Here is a 19,222-nt window from a genome sequence, read left to right on the forward strand (position 1 = left end):
CTCCTCTGTCATGGAGAGAAATCTAATCTGACAAGCCTGAAGTAAAGAAACCTTTTTCCTTTGCATCAGAAGTGTTATTTCCGTACCATACAGGTACTGCTTTTTAAAATATGGATTTAACACTTTGGCTGGGGAAACAGCATAAGCCTCCCATGGTTTTGTATTGTGAATATAACATCTGCTGATGCCAGACTATAATTTTTAACACTAGGTAGGCCATATTATCTTCTTTAGGCAACCACTTAGGTGAATTAGGATCACTATTTTCTTTTAGAATATAATTAAGGGTTTAAAAAAAGGACATAACCATTGAATATTTCCCAACAATTTTTGAAAGTCGCTTAAAAGATTGTAAGCTATCTTTTTTAATATTTTAAATTGAGGTTTAATTTTATTAGAATATAACATATGTCCCAAATAAGGTTTAATTTCTATTAGAATATAACATGTCCCAAATAACTTTTGAAAAATCACTCAAAATTTGCAAGTAGTCTTTTCAAATCCAACCAGCAAGCCTCTCACTAGCTGACAAGACCTCATTTGCATCTTAGCTGACATGCTCTAATTTGCATCTAAACAGACACATTTGGGGATGGGGCCCAACCAAATGGCAGTTCCCTGAAAAAAAAAAACCTTTTTTAAATAACGTATTAACTTTTATTTGCTAGATTTTTTTTTTGCTAGCTATAAAAAATTTAGGAGGGTCTCTGTATCCTGTCCTTTTAAACTCCATAGAACCATCCATACATATTTTCTTGGGTTCCAGTCCATGCTGTAAGCTTCTGTTATTTTCTATTGACTGGCTCTGAAGGCTTAAATCTTTTATCTTTCCTGTTAAGACATTAACTGATTGGCTGGATGGCTGGATGCTCCTTTTGGCTATATCTAAAGCAATTTAAGTAACTTTTTAAACTATATTTGAAGTGTTTTTTTAAGTATCCTTTTAATCATATTCAAGGCAATTAGAACAGTTGCTTTCATCAGCATTCACACATTTACACTTCACATTCCATACATACTGGTATGGCCATGCCTATACACACAGACCATGCACACATCTCTCTCATCTCTCCTCTTGCCTAGGTTATGATTAGTAGTTGAAATGAAACATCCTTAATTGAAGTCTCTTGTAACACAGCAGCTATAGCCAATCCTTGAGCATCCAGAATCTGAGCAAATCCAAATTTATCTAAGTTGTCTCTTTTCTGTAAGGTCTTAAAACAGTTTCTGACTGGCTGTATTAAAAGCATTTTCTATACATTTGTTTGGGTGTCAGCCATGGCAGCAGCTCTCAAGGCTGTGAACTTCCTAGGCTCTGTCTCTTACCTTCCTCACGCCTGGCCTTTGGGCCTGGGCTGGCCTGCTGTAGATTACCTGTGGCCATTTTTCTCTCCTGCACCCTGGACATTTTAAGTTCCTGCCAGTCTGACATCCGAACAAATCTTTAATAGACTCATTTGTGTCACCTTCCTTTCTACAAGGTCTTAGCATGGCCTGGCATGCTGCATTAGGATTCTCACAAGCTAGTTGTCTCAATCAAAAGGTTAACACCTGTATCTCCCCTTATTTTGGATGATGTTTGTAGTTGCCTAAAGACAAAATTTTGAAATAACTCCTTAGGTCCTTGCCTGCTCTTTACAAAACCTCCAGCCCATGTCCTGGTGGCTGAAAACCTGTTTCAAGTTCTCCTGGCTGCTGGGCCAGTCTGCCCATACACTGCAATCAAAAGTTAACTGCTGATCTGTATCTTTGCCCTTCCTCAGCAAGCACTTTATAACAAAAGGGAAGATTTTGGGCTCTCTCTCTCTCTCTCTCTCTCTCTCTCTCTCTCTCTCTCTCTCTCTCTCTCTTTCTCTCTCTTGTTTGCCACTTTTCCAATGCTGGAGACACTGACCTGCTGTGTCTGCCAGCCATGACCTGAGGGTTGCCTGGCCCTAGGCTGCCTTAGACAAAGGAACACTTCTCTGATCTAAGGAAACTTGAAAAGTTCTTATCTCCTGTGAGATCGATTTTGCTAAATCTTTCAAGTCTCTTAGTTTTTGTTGAATTTTACCACTAGGTTTTTGCCTCTCTGTATTTCTAGTTAAAATGAGGGATGTGAAGACTCTTGTCCTGATACTTAATAAGTTTCTCTTTATTTTGATTTTAATCTCTCTACCCTGCATGTCCTCCTTGATCTGACCAACCGCTTCAGGGGCAGATACTTCCCTCTGTCTCTCATATGCATGGCCGCACATTCCCTTCCCCCAGCCCCGGTACAGCTCTGATACAGCTGCTGCAGCCTCTGTGAGGGGGAAGGACTCTTTTAAAACTTTTAAACTCCAGAATCCTCTGTGTAGTGACCAGTCCCCCATTTTAGCGGCCATTACAGGCTAACATGTGCTTGCATGACCTTGCCACTCCTGTCCTGGTCACTAAGGTCAGATGCCCTCCTCATGGCAAGGAACCAATCAGAAGTTAGCTGGCAGGGCTGTGCTTTATGGCTCTGGGTGTGCTTTACTGACAGTGCACAACAGTGATGTGCAAAACATAGCAACCGCCCTGGGAGGGCCTATGGGCCATAACAACCAGTTGACCAATCAACACAGGGCGGGTCACCCAAACCTGGAAGTCCACCAATCCTGAGACTGTTTCATGTCCCTAGACACTGCCCTAACGCTGCCCTTTAAGATCCCTGCCTCGAGGTTGCTTGGGGTCTTTCTCCAGCCGTTTGCCATGGGGAAGGGCCCGAGCTAATGGGGTTAGCTCGTTAAACATCTACAATAAAAGACTCTGCTTTTGCATCAAAATGGGCCTCTTGGTGATTTTGGGGTTCAGAATTTGGGCACATCTGCAGTTTTACTTCATTTAGCTCTCCTGGCTATCAAAACACAAGTAAATATACAATCATCTGACCAACAATTTCTGTCTTATACATTTCTTTAATAATCTTGAAGGCAGTCACCACCCCTTCTTTTTATATATATATTTATTTAGCGTTCCCTCCAGGGACAAACATCTGCCATATAACTTATAACTTTTTTAAATCTTTGTTTTTAACCCATGTTCCTCATAAGAATTGTACAAGATCCTTCTTTTCCACCCTAAATCCTTGTATTCTGAGGGCTTCCTTGAGCCCGGAAATAAAGAGACACTTTAGAGAGAATGATGCCTGCCCCATCACTCACTTGGCCATGAGATCTGTGCCATTGCTTGCCACCGCCCGTCTTGCTCTTTTCGGCAGGCCACCAAAATGAAGACCGTGCTGTCCCCCTGGGGGATGCTCTGGAAGGGCCCTTCTCTCCCGAGAGCGACCTCTTTCCCCTGGTTGTCTGACTTCAGGCCACGTGGGCTCCAATAATGTCCTGTCCCACAGGACACTCCACGTGGGTTTGGTAGACACCTAGAAGAAAGATGGGGGGCAGGGGACACAAGGATGAACAGCAAGATCAAGGCGACAATTTTATTTCACCCCAAAGGGATTTATATAGGGAAGGGAGGAGGGGAAGGAATGGGGGTGTGCTGCAACTGCAATGAACCTGGTGGGGCAAAGGTTAGTGGGAGGGGTAACCCTCTGTGCTGTCTGGAAACCTAATTCGCAGGGCAAAAGTATGGGGGTAGAACCTCGTGCATTACTAGGTAACCTGACTGTAGGTTCTTACTTTATCTGTCTGCATCTCTCCTATGTTCTCGTCTAACTCCTGGCAGAATTGGGGTCGTTCTGTTGAGCTAATCTTTACCTGCTAATTAAGCTGCAGGCCAGTTTCTGGAATTTGGTAGAGGTAGCAGGGTGGTCCAGAGTCACGTACATTCTAGGAGGGTTGAGTCATGTCTTCTCTTATGAGTATGTGAGGCAGCCATTTCTGGTTGATGGCCAGAGGACTCTGACACCAAAACACTCAAGTAATATCCAAAAAAGTAAACGCATTTGTAAATAGTTCAAGTATAAACAGAAATAAAACTGTATTTACAAGAATTTTTATAAAAACCAAAGCTAAGACTAATAATCATATTATTTATCTCATCCTTCCAAGAACAAGAGAATTGTGACAAAAGAAAAAATTTGTCTTCTAGAAGTAGACCCAGATCAACATTGGAGACCACCCAAATTCTGATAACTGATATAGTGTTCATGATATTTTTATGACTGGAAATGAAAAACAAGAGAGAATGAGTTCAGAAGAGACACTCCGGCTTCTTATTTTCTCCCAGCTGAACTTATAGATGTTGCTTTCACCCTATTTCACCTCAAGCTCAGGTAACATTTCAGACTCACTGCTGCCACGCCCAATAATTGTTGCCTAAGTCCTCAAGTTGTCTGGGCAACCAGCAGGGCTGGGAGTCTGAAGAAGCCCTTTGTCCACTGTCAGTGTCTCCCATCTCAGGCAGTGGCCACAGCAGAGTGTTTTAGCCTAGCTCCATCTAGGATGTTGTCTCTGAGCTGGGGCATGAGGCTGGTAGGAAGACCTGTGACCCTTGGGGCCCCCCTCTTGCTGGTTGCACTCTGGGTGCTGCTCCTGGTTCCAAGCCAGTGTTTTCAAGGCCGTCCCACATGGCGTTATATCTCATCAGAGGTGGCCACTCCTCGGAAGGTGACCTACCATGGCAAGGGTTTTCAAGCTCCAGGACGGCTCTCCTACAGCTTGCGGTTTAGAGGCCAGAGACATATCATCCACCTGCGAAGAAAGACTCTTATTTGGCCCGGACACTTGCTCCTGACGACTCAGGATGACCAAGGAGCCCTACAGATGGATTATCCTTTTTTCCCTGGAGATTGCTATTATGTTGGCTTCCTGGAGGGGATCCCTTATTCCACAGTCACTGTGGATACTTGTTCTGGGGGCCTGAAGGGGGCAGTGATGCTGGATGACCTTGCCTATGAAATCAAACCCCTCAGTGATTCACACAGGTTTGAGCACGTTATTTCTCAGGTAGTAGCTGATTCTGACACAGTGTTGCCTACAAACGAATGGAAGCACATGGAGCTTAACACAGAACCCCTCTTCTCTGGAACAAATGCCAGTGTGGCTCCCAGAATTTCTAGCAGAGACTATGCTTCCCATCCAGCTGCTATCAAAGGACATTTTCAAGCAGCTCCCAGTGTGTTTTTGAAAGCTAACTCAAATGTTACAAGGTGTGCTCATTATTTGTTTTCGTTAGCAAGCTTAATGGACAGCTATTTAAGGAGCATTCATTTGCGGTACTATGTTATTCTCTTAACTGTGTATGAAAACGGACGTCCATATAATCATGCAAAAGTGATAAGTGACACGTTTCTTCTATACTATAAGAGGACCTTTTATGACAAACTTAGGCCTGATTCATCTAATATGATTAGTGAATGGGGACCAAAAGATAATATCGTTCCAGCTATACATAGTATGTGTACTTATAAGGCCCTAAACTGTGTTGGTCAAAATGACAGATATTATGTATATGTATCTGTGATAGTAGCCAATCGTGTTGGGAGGATTTTAGGTCTGAATTTTGATAATGAGACGTACTGTGTTTGTCAGAGAAGGTCTACCTGTGTTATGTTCGAGAACCCTCTACTAACAGATGCTTTCAGCAATTGCTCCCTCTCAGAGCTAAACAATTTAATCAATACGCCTGGAGAGCTGCCCTGTCTTTTCTATGACTATCACACTTACTATAACAGATCAGTAACCTACAAGGTTTGTGGAAACTCCATAATAGATGAAGGGGAGCAATGTGACTGTGGCTCAAACAAGGCTTGCTATGCAAATACCTGCTGTGATAATAATTGCAGGTTCTCTAAAGGTAGCATTTGTGACAGAGAATCATGTTGTGCAAACTGCACCTACAGCCCTCCTGGGACACTTTGCAGAAGCATCCAGAACATATGTGATCTTCCAGAATATTGTAATGGGACTGAAGTCCACTGCCCAAAAGACTTTTATCTGCAAGATGGAACACCATGCTCAGAGGAGGGGTACTGCTATGCTGGGAACTGCACTGATCGCAGTATCCATTGCAAGGAAATCTTTGGTGTCAGTGCTCGAGCGGGTAATAAAATGTGCTATGAAATCAATAAGGAACAGCACCGGTTTGGACATTGTCACAGATCTCCAGAAAGCCTCTTATTCACACCTTGCTCTGATAAAGACAAAATGTGTGGAAGGTTGCAGTGTACCAATGTCACCCACCTTCCACACTTGCAGGATCACGTTTCATTTCATCAGTCAGTTATTTCTGGGTTTTCCTGTTTTGGGCTCGATGAGCATCGTGGAACAGATGCAACAGATGTTGGACATGTGAGATTTGGCACTCGATGTTCCAAAACTAATTTCTGTGATCAAGGGTCTTGCAATGGATCTTTAACTGCACTCAATTATGACTGCACCCCAGAAAAATGCAATTTTAGAGGAGTATGCAATAATCTTCGGAATTGCCATTGTCATGTAGGTTGGGACCCTCCTGACTGTGTAGGAGATGGACCTGGAGGGAGTTTGGACAGTGGAAGCCTTCCACTTACCATACGCAGAGTAAGACAGAGCAAACAGCCAGTTGTATATTTAAGATTGATCTTTGGTCGAATTTACGTCTTCATAGGCTCACTGCTCTTTGGAGTGGCCTTTTGTGTAACCATGACTAAGATTATCACGTCTGAAGACTGGCTGGCTAATTTACGTCATGCACAAGAACATGGGCATATGATCAGATATGCACGAAATAGACCAAAGTAAATATACATTAGCCTCCTGGTCCCTGTAAAATAAAGATAAATAAAAAGAAACTATGAATGTCAACAAGGAGATAAGTTAAAACTCAAGTCCACAGTTCTGAAGAGCCTGAGGTGATTTTACGGGGACACAGGGATCTTTGATGTTCATACTACCTGTATTTGATAGGTTGCTGAACCTCACATTGGAATAAATCTTCAAAATTGCAAATTGGTGTCTTCTGTGCTTTTGGTCAGGCTTTAGGAACTGCACTAAACTTGCTCCTTTGTTAGTAGTAGGAGACCTTGAGCCATGAATCCTGTAGGTCCTGGCTTTAGGTCTCTGGTCTGAAGATGAATGGAAGTTGTCTAAATCTCTTTTAAGAATGTATCTAGGGTGATTCTATAAAATGTGCTTCCTGAGCGCTTACAGTTTCCCATCCCTTGTCATCATGTTTGTCCGTGGTCCTCTCTCCTGCAGCTTGTGGATAGCATTTCAGGGACACTGCTTAGAGGAATGGAGGGAGTGAAGGCAGACTTGGGATCCAGCCGAGGAAATGCTACAGGTCCACCTCATACTACTCGAGGAACTGATGTTAAGAACATCACCGTTAACACACATCCATCCTTCACTAAGTATACTATCCACACAGCCGTATGGAATCAGTCTTTCCACAGCCCTGCAGACAGGATATTGCAAAGAATACAGCCTGGGGGAGAGTGTGCTGAGTCTCAGGGAGGACGGCTTTGAGAGCACAGGACAGATGCTGGTGGCCTTGTCAGAGGAGCAACAGGTGACAACTGAAGTTCAAGGCATCGGCCCATGGAGGAGATTCTCTGATGGGTCAATCTTGGAGACGCCAGGCTCCAAGACCTCAGACTCCAGAATGTCTTTGTTTCCTCTGTGCCTTTACATGTTTGCTGCTGTCACCTGTCTCTGGTACCCTGAATGTTGTGAATGGGTGTGGGGAGGTCCCCACTGCCTGTAATACAGTGTGTTTACCTCATGGAATCATCATATCCTACTGTGTACTTTCATCTGTGGATTATTATGAACACGATTTGTTATTAAGAGCAATGTCTAGCCAGGCGGTGGTGGTGCACGTCTTTAATCTCAGCACTCTGGAGGCAGAGGCAGGCAGATCTCTGTGAGTTCGAGACCAGGCAGGACCGACAGCTTCCAAAACAATACAGAGAAACCCTGTCTCATAAAAACAAAAAAAAAGAGTAATGTCTAAATGATAATAATAATAATAATGTTAGTTTAAATAGAACACATGTGTTGCTATTGATGATCCATGTTAATGATTAAGGAAAATAATTCTGTCCCAGTAGCCCAGCTAATTTAGATTCTTGTAATTGTAATTTGGGAGATGTGCTCACAGGTTTTGGAGTGCCCCATAGCTGAAACCAAGCTTGCAAAATAACTTAAATTTTTATCAAATTGCTTTGAGCTAAAAACACAAGAAGACAACCTAAAGTTTTAGAAACCTCATAGTTGAATGAGGAGCTCGTTAAGATCAGGGAACAAGAACAGAGCAGCCTAATTGTCATTGGCTGATTTACTTTCTTGCTGTGATTGGTTGATGATAAAAGGTGATGATTAATTCCTTATACCCACTTCTGCCCTCAACCTTCTGATATAAAAAATATGGATAAGAGGGTATGTACCCTAAAGATTTAAAATAGAGCTGACTTATTCTTTGTCTTTTGTTAAATGAAGATTTTCTTGAGAGGAGCCTTCCCGCCCGCCTGGTTCCAGATCTGCATCAGTCCCAAATAAACACACAGGAGGCTATATTAATTATGAAGCTGTTGGCCTTGCTTGTCTCTTACTGGCTAGCTCTGCTTTAAGTAATTACCCCATAATTGTTAATCTAAGTATGTCTCTTACCGGAGAGGTTTCCGGGCTTCCTACCCCAATGGCGTTACATCTCGAACTCTCTTGTGTTTCTCCTTTTGGACTCCTAGTCCCTCCTATCTAGGTTCCCTATTGGCCAGCAGTAATTTTCACCTGTGGTATGTAAAATGTTTAATTATGTAAGGGATATGAAAAACATGCGGTGTTTTGCTTGAATTAATTGTAATCAATGTTTCATTTGAAAATAGAACATAACCACATTGTAATTTCTGTATTGCCTGAAAAACTTTGTTGGGGTATATAAGCTGTTGAAAAGAAGTGTATGGCAGAAGAATAGGGAATAAATAATGAAATCATCAAGAGAGAGAACGAGAGTCTTTTTCCCTACCTTCCTCAGATGTAAAATTTTCATAGAACATGTTGACTCCATAAGTTCCCTCTGAGCTTTGTGCTGGTGGAGGCTGCCCCTCTAGGCAGCAATAGACAGAGAGTCAATCTTCAGTACCCTAAGCCTGGATGTGACTTCTGCCATGCTTTCTCATTCCCTGAGATATAGATTGTATGTATATGTGGCAGCCAATTGTGTTCAGGGAAAGTACTGCTCTGTGAATATTTAGTATGTGCTCAATTCACTTTCAGTCACATGTTTCAAATAACCGTTCTTGCGTCACTGCTTTCTTTGTTGACTCCACACACGAAAGTTCACTGACAGTGAAGCGAGGTTGTCTGCCACATTGGACTGTAGTCCTGCTCAGTCCTTTAGTCCCCTCCTGCACTGACAGGATAATTCAAGCCCCACTAGTGTAGGAAGGAGGTGCATAGCACAGTGATTGCTTCTCTGACCCATGCTCCTGCACTCCCCAATGACTCCCAACCCCCGAGAAGGCAGTCCGGGCAACTTAACAGCCATCACTGGGTCACCAAACAAGGGAAATTAAGCAGAATAATGGGATTGACATTTTGGGATGAATGTGGAGACCCCTGAGCAGGTTGAGAGTCTGAAGTTCATCCCTCTGGGGGTCTTAGGAGCCCACTAATGGTTTAAAACAGACCTAAAGTTCCCCTATGGCCCTTTTCTTCCTTGCATATAAAGGCATGCATCCTGCATCTGCCTCAGAAGCTACGTGACTGAAACATGCTCTTCCGATGTTCTGGAATGCAGACTTCATGTCCCATAGTGACCACTAACCAGAGTCACAGAATCTGTGACAGATGTACAAGAAGTGACCACAGGGGACCCTGCTGTGCTGATAATTTTTCACTGAAGGAATCATAAAGTCCACCCTTCCTCAAGGTCCCAATTGACCCAATTGATTTCAGTGTCCACACTACCAGTGTTATATTCAGGAAGTGGTCTCCTGTGCCTACGTGTTCAAGGTTATTTCCCACTTTCTCTTTTATCAAGTTCAGTGTAAGTGGATTCATGTTGAGGTCTTTGATTCACTTGGATCTGATATTTTACTAATGATTGATATGGATGTATTCGCAATCTTCTACCTGTGGACGTCCAGTTATGCCCACACCATTAGTGTAAGATGCTTTCTTTTTTTTTTTACATTGTACTCTTGGAGCTTTTTTGTCAAAATCAGGTGTTAATGGGTGCATGGATTTATGTCAGGGGGTATGGGTTGCGCTATCAGAACTACACCTGACTTCTCAATGGAAACTCTGAAAGTCAGAAGGTTCTGGACAGGGCGGTGCCACAGACACGAAGAGACCATAGATGGAATCCCAGGCTACTATGTCAAGCAAAGCTTTTAATCACCATAGATGGAGAAAACAAGACATTCCATTAGAAAACCAGATTTTAAAATTGTTATCCAGAAATCCATCCTTACAGAAAGTACTAGAGACAAAACACCAACCCAAGAAAGATCACTGCAACCACAAAAATACGGGCAACAGACAACCTCACACCAGCAACTCTGAAAGAAGGGGAACACACAAACACTACAACCACCACCACCACCAAAATAAAAAATAACAGGAATTAACAATCACTGGTCATTAATATCACATATGTATGTATATATAAATTTTATTTAAGTTAGAATCAACCTTATTTCACACTTCCCAGTTCCCTCCCATCCTCCCATTTCCCTGCAATGACCCCCCATCCCAGCCTCAGGGAACGTGAGGCCTCCCATGAGGGATCATTATAATCTGTCAAGTCATTTTGGGAAGGGGCTAGGCCCTCCCCTGTCTATCTAGGCTAAGAGAGTATCACTCCATGGGAAATGGGCTCCCAAAGCCTGTTCATGCACTAGAGATACATCCTGGTTCCACTTTGAGAGCCCCCATAGGCTTCCCAGTACTCCTGACTGACACCCACATTCACAGGGCCTGGTTTGGTCCTGTGTTGGTTTTCCAGCTGTCAGACTGGGGTCCATGAGTTCCCAGTTGCTCAAGTCAGGTGTTTCTGAGGGATTTCCTAGCATGGTCTTGACCCCTTTGTTCATCACTCCTCCCTCTCTGAAACTGGATTCCGGGAGTTGGGCTCAGTCCTTGGCTGTGGATCTCTGCTTCTGCTTCCAACAGCTACTGGATAAAGGTTCTAGGATGGCATTTAAGGCAGTTATCATTCTCATTATAGGGGAATGGCATTTAAGGTATCATCTCTGCTATTGCTTAGTGACCTAGTTGGGGGTTATGCTTTTGGATATCTGTACAATTTCCTAGCACCAGATTTCTCTTTAAACCTATAGTGGCTTCCTCTATTGATGTGTCTCTTTCCTTCTCTCCTCTATTCCTCTCCCCACCCAATCTTCCTGATTCTTCATGTTCTTCTCCGCCTCCTCTTTCTCTTACCTCCATCCTCCTTCTCCCTACCCCCCATTTATTCAGGGGCTCTTGTTCCTTTCTGCTTCACCAGGGGACTGTCTGTCGCATGGTCCTCCTCGTTTCCTAGACTCTCTGAATTATAGGGAAGTAATCCTTTTCTCTATGTCTAATACCTGTATATGGGCAAGTACATACCATGTTTGTCTTTCTGTGACCAAGTTACCTCACTTAGGATAGTTTCTTCTAGTTCCATCATTTTGCCTGAGAACTTCAAGATTCCATTGTTTTTATTCCCACTGGGTAGTACTCCATTGTGTAAATGTACCAAATTTTCTGTATCCATTCTTCACTTGAGGGGCATCGAGGTTGCTTCCAGGTTCTGGCTATTACAAATAATGCTGCTGTGAACATGTTTGAACATATGTCCTTGCTGAATGAATGTACATCCTTTGGGTATATGCCTAAGAGTGGAATTGCTGGATCTTGAGCTAGACTGGTTTCCATTTTCTGGGGAAACTGCCATACTGATTTCCACAGTGACTGTAAAAGTTTCCACTCCCAGGCAATAGAGAAGAGTTTCCCTTACTCCACATCCTCTCCAGCATGAACTGTCATTGTGTTTTTGATTTTAGCCATTCTGACAGGTTTAAGATGGTATCTCAGAGTTGCTTTGATTAGCATTTCCATGATGGCTAAGGTATTTGACCACTTTATTAAGTGTCTTTCAGCCATTTTAGATTCCTCTATTGAGATTTCTGTTTAGTTCTGTACCTCACTTTTTAGTTGAATTATTTGGTGTTTTGGTGAGTAGCTGCTTTGTATATTTTGGAAATCAGCCTTCTGTCCAATGTGGGATTGGTGAAGATCTTTTCCCATTTTGCAGGTGGCCATTTGGTCTTGTCCATTGTGTCTTTTGCCACACAGAAGCTTCTCAGATTCAGGAGGTCCCATTTGTTAATTGTCAATGTCAGTGTCTGTGCTACTGGTGTTATGTTCAGCAAGTGGTCTCCTGTACCAATTCTTTAAGGGTACCTCCCATTTTCTCTTGTACAAGGCTGAATTTATGCTGAGGTCTTTGATCTATTTGGACTACGTTTTGTGTGTTGCACTAGGCATGGATCTATTTGCAATCCTCTACACGTCTGCATCCAGTTATACCAGTATGATTTGTTGAAGATGCTTTCTTTTTCCCTTATATAGTTTTAGATTCTTTGTGAAAGATCATGTGTTCATGGACGTGTGGTTTGATATTAGGGTTTTCAGTTTGATTCTGTTGGTCTGCCTGACTGCTTTTGTGCCAATACCAAGCAGTTTTCATTATTATACCTCTATAGTAGAGCTTGAAGTCAGGGATGGTAATGCCTCCTGAAGTTTCTTTATTGTACAAGGTTGCTTTGGCTATCCTGGGTCTTTAGTTTTTCCAGTGCAGTAGCTGGAAACTGACACCCACGTTTAGGGGGCCTGGCTTGGTCCTGTGTTGGTTCCCCAACTGTCAGACTGTTGTCCATGAGTTCCCAGTTACTCAGGTCAGGTGTTTCTGTGGGCTTTCCTGGCATGGTCTTGACCCCTTGCTCATCACTCCTCCCTCTCTGAAACTAGATTCTGGGAGTTGGGCTCAGGCCTTGACTGCGGATCTCTGCTTCTGCATCTGTCAGCTACTGGGTGATTTCTCCTTTCAGTGTCTGTAAAGAATTGTGTTGGGGTTTTGAGAGGAATTGCATTGAATCTATAGATTGCTTTTGGTAAGATTCCCATTGTTACTATATTGATCCTACCTTTGCAAGAGCAGGGAAGATCTTTCCATTTTCTGGTATCATCTTTAATTTCTTTCTTTAATGAATAAAAGTTCTTGTCATATAGTCTTTCCCTTTTGTTTAACGTTACCCCAAGGTATTTTATGTTGTTTGTAACTATTGTAAAGAGTGATGTTTCTCTGATTTCTTTCTCAGTCCATTTATTGTCTATATATACTAAGGATATTGATTTTTTTGTTAATCTTGGATTCTGCCCCTTAGCTCAAGGTATTTACCAGCTAGACAGTTACCTGGTAGAATTCTCTGGGTCACTTGTATAGACTATCATAACATCTGCAAATAGTGAAAGTTTGACTTCTTCCTTTCCAATTTGTGTCCTCTTGATCTTCTCTTGTTGTCTTATTGCTCTAGCAAGAACTTCAATTACAATATTGAAGAGGTATGGAGAGAATGGACAGCCTGTCTTGTTCCTGATTTTAGAGGAGGTGTGTTGAGTTTCTCTCCATTTAGTTTGATGTTGGCTGTTGGTTTGCTGTATATTGATTTTATTATGTTTAGTTATGTTCCTTTTATCCCTGATCTCTCCAAGAGCTTTATCATGATGCCGTGTTAGATTTTGTCAAAGATTTTTCAGTATCTAGTGAGATGACCATGTGATTTTTATTCTCACTTTGTTTATATAGTGGATGATATGGGTGGATTTTCCAATGTTGAACCTTCCCTGAATCCCTGGGATGAAGCCTACTTGAACATGGTGGATAATTTTTCTGATGTGTTCTTGGATTCCTTTGCCAGCATTTTATTGAGTATTTTTGCATCAATGTTCATGAGAGATATTGGTCTGAAGTCTCTTTCTTAGTTGTGTCTGTATGACTTGGGTGCCAAGGTTATTGAAGCCTTAATGAAAGAGTTCGGCAATGACCCTTTGTGCTTCTATTCTGTGGAACACTTTGAGGAGAATTGGTATTAGTTGTTCTTTGACTTTCTGGTAGAATTCTGCACTGAGGTCATCTGACCCTGTGCTTTTTTTTTGGTTGGGAGACTTTTGATGACTGCTTCTATTTCATTATGGGTTAAAGAATTATTTAAATTGCTAATGTGTTCTTTATTTAATTTTTTAAAGTGATATCTATCCAGAAAATTGTCCATTTTGTTTAGATTTTTGAATTTTGAGGAGTGCAGGTTTTAAGGTGTGACCTGATGATTCTCTGGATTTCTCCAGTGTCTGTTGTTATGTCCCCCTTTTCATTCCTGATTTTGTTAATTTGCATGTTCTATCTCTCCTTTTGGTTAGGTAGGATAAACGTTTTCCTATCTTGTTGATTTGCTCAAAGAACCAATTGTTCATTACATTGATTCTTTGTGTTGTTTTCCTAGTTTCTACTTTATTGATTTCAGCCCTCAATTTGATTATTTCTTGGCATCTACTCCTCCAGGATGAACTTGCTTCTTTTTGTTCCAGAGCTTTCAGTTGTGCTGTTAATTCTCTAGTGTAAGTATTCTCCAGTTTCTTCATGTGTGGACTTAGTGCTATGATCCTTTCTCTTATCACCGCTTTCTTTTTTTTCTTTTTGTTTTTGTTTTTGTTTTATGAGAGAGGGTTCCTCTGTATTGTTTTGGAGGCCATCGGTCCAGCCCGGCCTTGAACTCACAGAAATCCGCCTGCCTCTGCCTCCCGAGTGCTGGGATTAAAGGCGTGTGCCACCACCGCCCGGCTCACCGCTTTCAAAGTTTGGGTATGTTTTGTCTCCATTCACATTGAATTCTAGGAAGTCTTTGATTCCTTTTTCATTTCTTCCTTGACTGAGGAATGGTTCAATTGCGCACTGTTCAATTTCCATGAGATTGCAGGTTTTCCGAAATTAGTGTTGTTGTTGAAGTCTAACATTAACGCATGGTTTTCCGGTAAGAATCAGGGGGTTATTGGGTTATTCTAATTTTTTTGTACCTGTTGAGGTTTGCTATTTTGCCAAGTATGTGTTTGATTTTAGAGATGGTTCCATGTGGCTCTGAGAAGAAGGTATATTATTTTGTGTTTAGATGGAATGTTCTATAGATGTCTGTCAAATCCAATTGGGTCGTAACTTCTATTAGTTCCTTTGTTTCTTTTTTACATTTCTGTCTGGTGGCCCCATCTAAGGGTTACAGTGGGATATTGAAGTCTCCCACTCTAAGTGTGTGAGGTTTTGTGTTTGATTTGTGTTTTAGTAATGTTTCTGTTATAAGTGTGGATGCCTTTGTATTTGGGGCATAGATGTTCAGAATTCAGACTCCATCTCGATGGATTTCTCCTGTGAATATGAAATGACCTCCTTCATCTCTTTTGGTTGATTTTAGTTTAAAGTCTAATTTGTTAGGTATTAGGATCACTTCCTCGCTTGTTTCTTGGGTCCATTTGATTGGAAAATCTTTTCCCAACCCTTAACTCTAAGGTACCATCTGTTTTTGAAGTTGAGGTGTGCTTCTTGTATGCAGCAGAAGGATGAATTCTGTCTTCGAATCCATTCTGTTAATCTGTGCCTTTTTACGGGCAAGTTAAGACCATTAATATTGAGGGAAATTAACAACCTTTGATAGCATTCTTGTTTGTTTTGGAATGGCTGTTGTTGGTGGAATTGTATGTGGATTTCCACCCCTTTTCTCTTTTGGCGGTAAGTGGTAAAGTGGGATTATCTATTGCCTATGTCTTTCTGGTTCTAGTTAACTTCCTTAGATTGGAGCTTTCCTTCCAGAACTTTCTGTAGGGCTAGATTAGAGGATATGTATTGTTTTAATCTCGTTTTGTCGTGGAATATCTTTTTTCTCCAGCTTTTCTGTGTATTGTGGTGTGACCTGAAATCCATGGTGTCTTGGTGTTGGTAGAAGGGATCAGGTGTAATTTGGATAGGTTTGCCTTGATATATTACTTATTTCTTGGCTTTTTTCCTTTGATGCTCTTAATGTTTTTTCTTCATTCTATATGTTTGGTGTTTTGATTATTATATGTTGAGGGCACTTTTTTTGGTCCTTTCTATTTGGTGTTCAGTAAGCTTATTGCACTTTCATTGGCATGTCTTTCTTTAGGTTGGGAAAGTTTTCTATGATTTTGTTGAGTATGTTTCCTGCACATTTGAGGTTGGTTTCTGCACCTGCTTCTACACCTCTTATTCTTAAGTTTCGTCTTTTCACGGTGTCCCATATTTCCTGGATATTTTGTGTTAGGGATTTGTTGGACTTTGTTCGATGAACCTATTTCTCCTAGTATATTTTCAACGCCTGAGATTCTCTATTCCATCTCTCGTATTATGTTGGTTATACTTGCATCTGTAGTTCCTGGTCATTTATCCAGATTTTCTATTTCCAGCATTCCCTCAGTTTGTGTTTTCTTTATTGTCTCTATTTCGGTGTCCACATCTTGAATTGCTTGAATTGTTTCCTTCATCTGTTTGATTGGTTTTTCTTGTCTTTCCTTGCTTTCTTTAAGATACTTTTTGATTTTTTTGTAATTTTTTGTTTGTTTTTTCTTCCATTTCCTTAAAGGGTCTTCTCATATCCTCTTTGAGGGGACTCTATCACTTTCATGAAGTTGTTTTTAAGTTCATTCTCTTTTGCTTCCTCTGCATTGGGATGTTCAGGTCTTCCTGGTGTAGAGTCCCCAGTATCTGGGGGTGTCGTATTGGTTTTCATGTTGTTGAATGTGTTTTGATATTGTCTTCTTCATATCCCTTCTCCTGGTGGGTACAGGTCCAAAGTTCCCTTCTGGTGGGTGCAAGCAGGTCCAATACTCTGTTGGTTCTCCTCTTCCTGTAGGTGGAGACAGAACTAGTACCAGGTCCTTGGCAGTCTGTGGGTGTGCTTGATCACTGGCATGGGTTCCTCAATGGGCAGTTGATGTGGGAAGTCCTGTGATTATGTCAATAAAGCACTATTGGCCAATAGGGAACCAAGATAGGTGGGACTAGGAGTTGAGGAGGACTCTGGGAAGGAGAAACACAGAGAGTCGAGATGTAACGCCATGGGGTAGGAAGCCCGGAAACTTCTCCAGTAAGAGACATACTTAGATTAACAATTATGGAGTAATTACTTAAGTCAGAGCTAGCCAGTAAGAAACAAGCAAGGCCAACAGCTTCATAATTAATATAGCCTCCTGTGTGTTTATTTGGGACTGATGCGGCTCTAGAACCAGGCTGGCGGGAAGGCTACTCTCAAGGAAAAGGCTTCCCTTTACAGGCAGTCCCCAGGCATCAGGTGGCTCCTACCAGAGCATAGGAAGGTGGGCAAGAAACCATCTGCTGCGAGTTTACTTTGTCTGACCTTGTCTGAGTCCTAGCTGTTGGTCACCATCAACCCTTACTATATTTCTTTCCTGACCACTGGACCTTCTTCAAGCATGCAGGCTGATTGGTTCTCAGCAGGGGATACCAGCAGCAACTCTTGGTATGAGTGTATAAGAAGTGTCACACACGTTCCCTGAGTTCATCATTAGTGCTTTCACATCTCTTATTTTTGTAGAAGGAAAAGCAAATCACCACAGAGTCCTTTGACAAGCCCTGCCTCAGACATGAAACTAAAGTTTGCAGCCACAGAGATAGGGTGCACCACAGCAGGTATCTTACATGACGTGAGCAAAACATGGGGTTTTATCAATTTACCTTCTCTCAAGGCTCTCTTTCCTCTAAGTGTACAGGGGACAAGTCCTCTGAAAGAGGACTGTGGTCAGATTGTACCTCCCCAAACCTCCCTGTCTCTCTGGACTAACAAGCAGGATCCACATAAATAAACCTCTGTCTCCCTTATGGACACTAATGTCACTGCTCTTAATGCCATCAGGAGGCTCTTGGTAGGGGAGAAAGTGGCTGGATCCCTCTCTGGTTATGGTAACAGGAAATGAACACCCTGTCATGTATTAGGGTGAAAGGGATCATGTGCTCTATGTCCCCTATGTGGTGAGAAGGCTTATACTGCACTTTGGGTAATGACTCCATTGTCATTACTCTGAGACTCTACATGCAACCAGGCTGGAATCCCATGCCCTATGTGAATGTATGAGCCCACCAAGCACAAGGGGGTAGTATGGTTACAGTGTAGGGCATCAATGGGGTATCTACACAACTAGGGAGTGCCAGAGCCAGCGTCTCCAGTCACCGCCCCTCCTACACCCAGCTCAACCCTGTCAGAGCACCTTGGAATCAGGTCACAAGGGGAGGTCATTCAGCAGATTAATGAGCACAGATTTCAGAGCAGATCTCAGATTTATCTATGCATGATCTGCCTATCCAGATCCAGAGAATTTGCCCCCACCCAGCCAAGTGGACTCTCAGGTGCAGGGGTCAAAAACAAACAAACATGCAGAGAGAGAGATGCGAGATGAAAATAGGAGGTGAGAGACGGAGACAGAAAATATTAAACATTGACACAGCTGTGTCCCAGTCCCTGATCTCTGATACCCACACGGCACAAGAGTTCAAACCTCACTTTGTGGAATTGGGGTAGATAAATATAAATACTGGTGAAAACAAAGGGCCTGAGATCTGCAGTTTTCATGATGCCTTCAAAGGCTCAGTACTGATCCCAAACTTTCACTGGTCCATTTCCAGCTTCCTCTGGACATGTCCTTGTGAGATTCAAAGAGGGCAAGCTCACTGCTAATCTGTTAGGAGGACGCTCTCCTCGGTGTCCACTGCCCCACTCAGGCCGTGGTCCTCCAGATCCTGATGTCTTCTCAGTGACTCGGGCCCTGTCTGCTCCATGGGCACAAACCGCTCCCAGTAATGGGCTCTCTGTTGAGCATGGTCTCGAACGAATCCTCCTTAACCAGGTGCTTGATTGTTTTCCCTCTGCTTCCGTACTACAGAAGAGCAGGGGGCAGATGGAAACTGAGACATGTCACTTCCCTCCTAATGCCCTCACAGACTCTTCTCTGACCCCTGTTTACCACAGTGCAACCTCAAGATTTTTTTAAACACTTTCTGTTATATATTTAAATTAGAAACAAGCTTCCTTCCCATGTCAGACCCAGCTCCTCTCCCCTCCACACCCTCTCCTCCCACCAGCCCCCCCAACACCTCACCCAATACCCAATCCATTCCCCAGGGAAGGTAAGGCCCTCCATGGGGGATCTCTAGAGTCTGTCATTTCATTCTGGGGAGGGCCCAGGCCCTCCCCCCAAATGTCCAGATTGAGAGA

The 19,222-nt window shown here is 42.5% G+C and overlaps 1 protein-coding gene and 1 gene segment (V, D, J or C); both read left to right on the forward strand.

The window, feature by feature from the left end:
* LOC106021008 overlaps window positions 1-19,222 on the forward strand; it is a gene marked incomplete in the record, with an annotated part of 314,407 nt that overhangs the window by 203,844 nt on the left and 91,341 nt on the right.
* Window positions 4,335-6,893, forward strand: LOC101823716 (disintegrin and metalloproteinase domain-containing protein 21-like). The gene has a single exon (XM_005068228.3). It carries the CDS (start codon window positions 4,407-4,409, stop codon window positions 6,684-6,686), a length of 2,280 nt encoding a protein of 759 aa, XP_005068285.1. The 5' UTR covers window positions 4,335-4,406; the 3' UTR covers window positions 6,687-6,893.

The sequence above is a fragment of the Mesocricetus auratus genome, unplaced genomic scaffold (assembly GCF_017639785.1).
Source record: "Mesocricetus auratus isolate SY011 unplaced genomic scaffold, BCM_Maur_2.0 Super-Scaffold_15014, whole genome shotgun sequence".
NCBI classification, from domain to species: domain Eukaryota; kingdom Metazoa; phylum Chordata; class Mammalia; order Rodentia; family Cricetidae; genus Mesocricetus; species Mesocricetus auratus.

Bases quoted from the DNA above. Each gene is read 5' to 3' on its own strand.
- LOC101823716 (XM_005068228.3), top strand. From the start codon at position 4,407: ATGTTGTCTCTGAGCTGGGGCATGAGGCTGGTAGGAAGACCTGTGACC.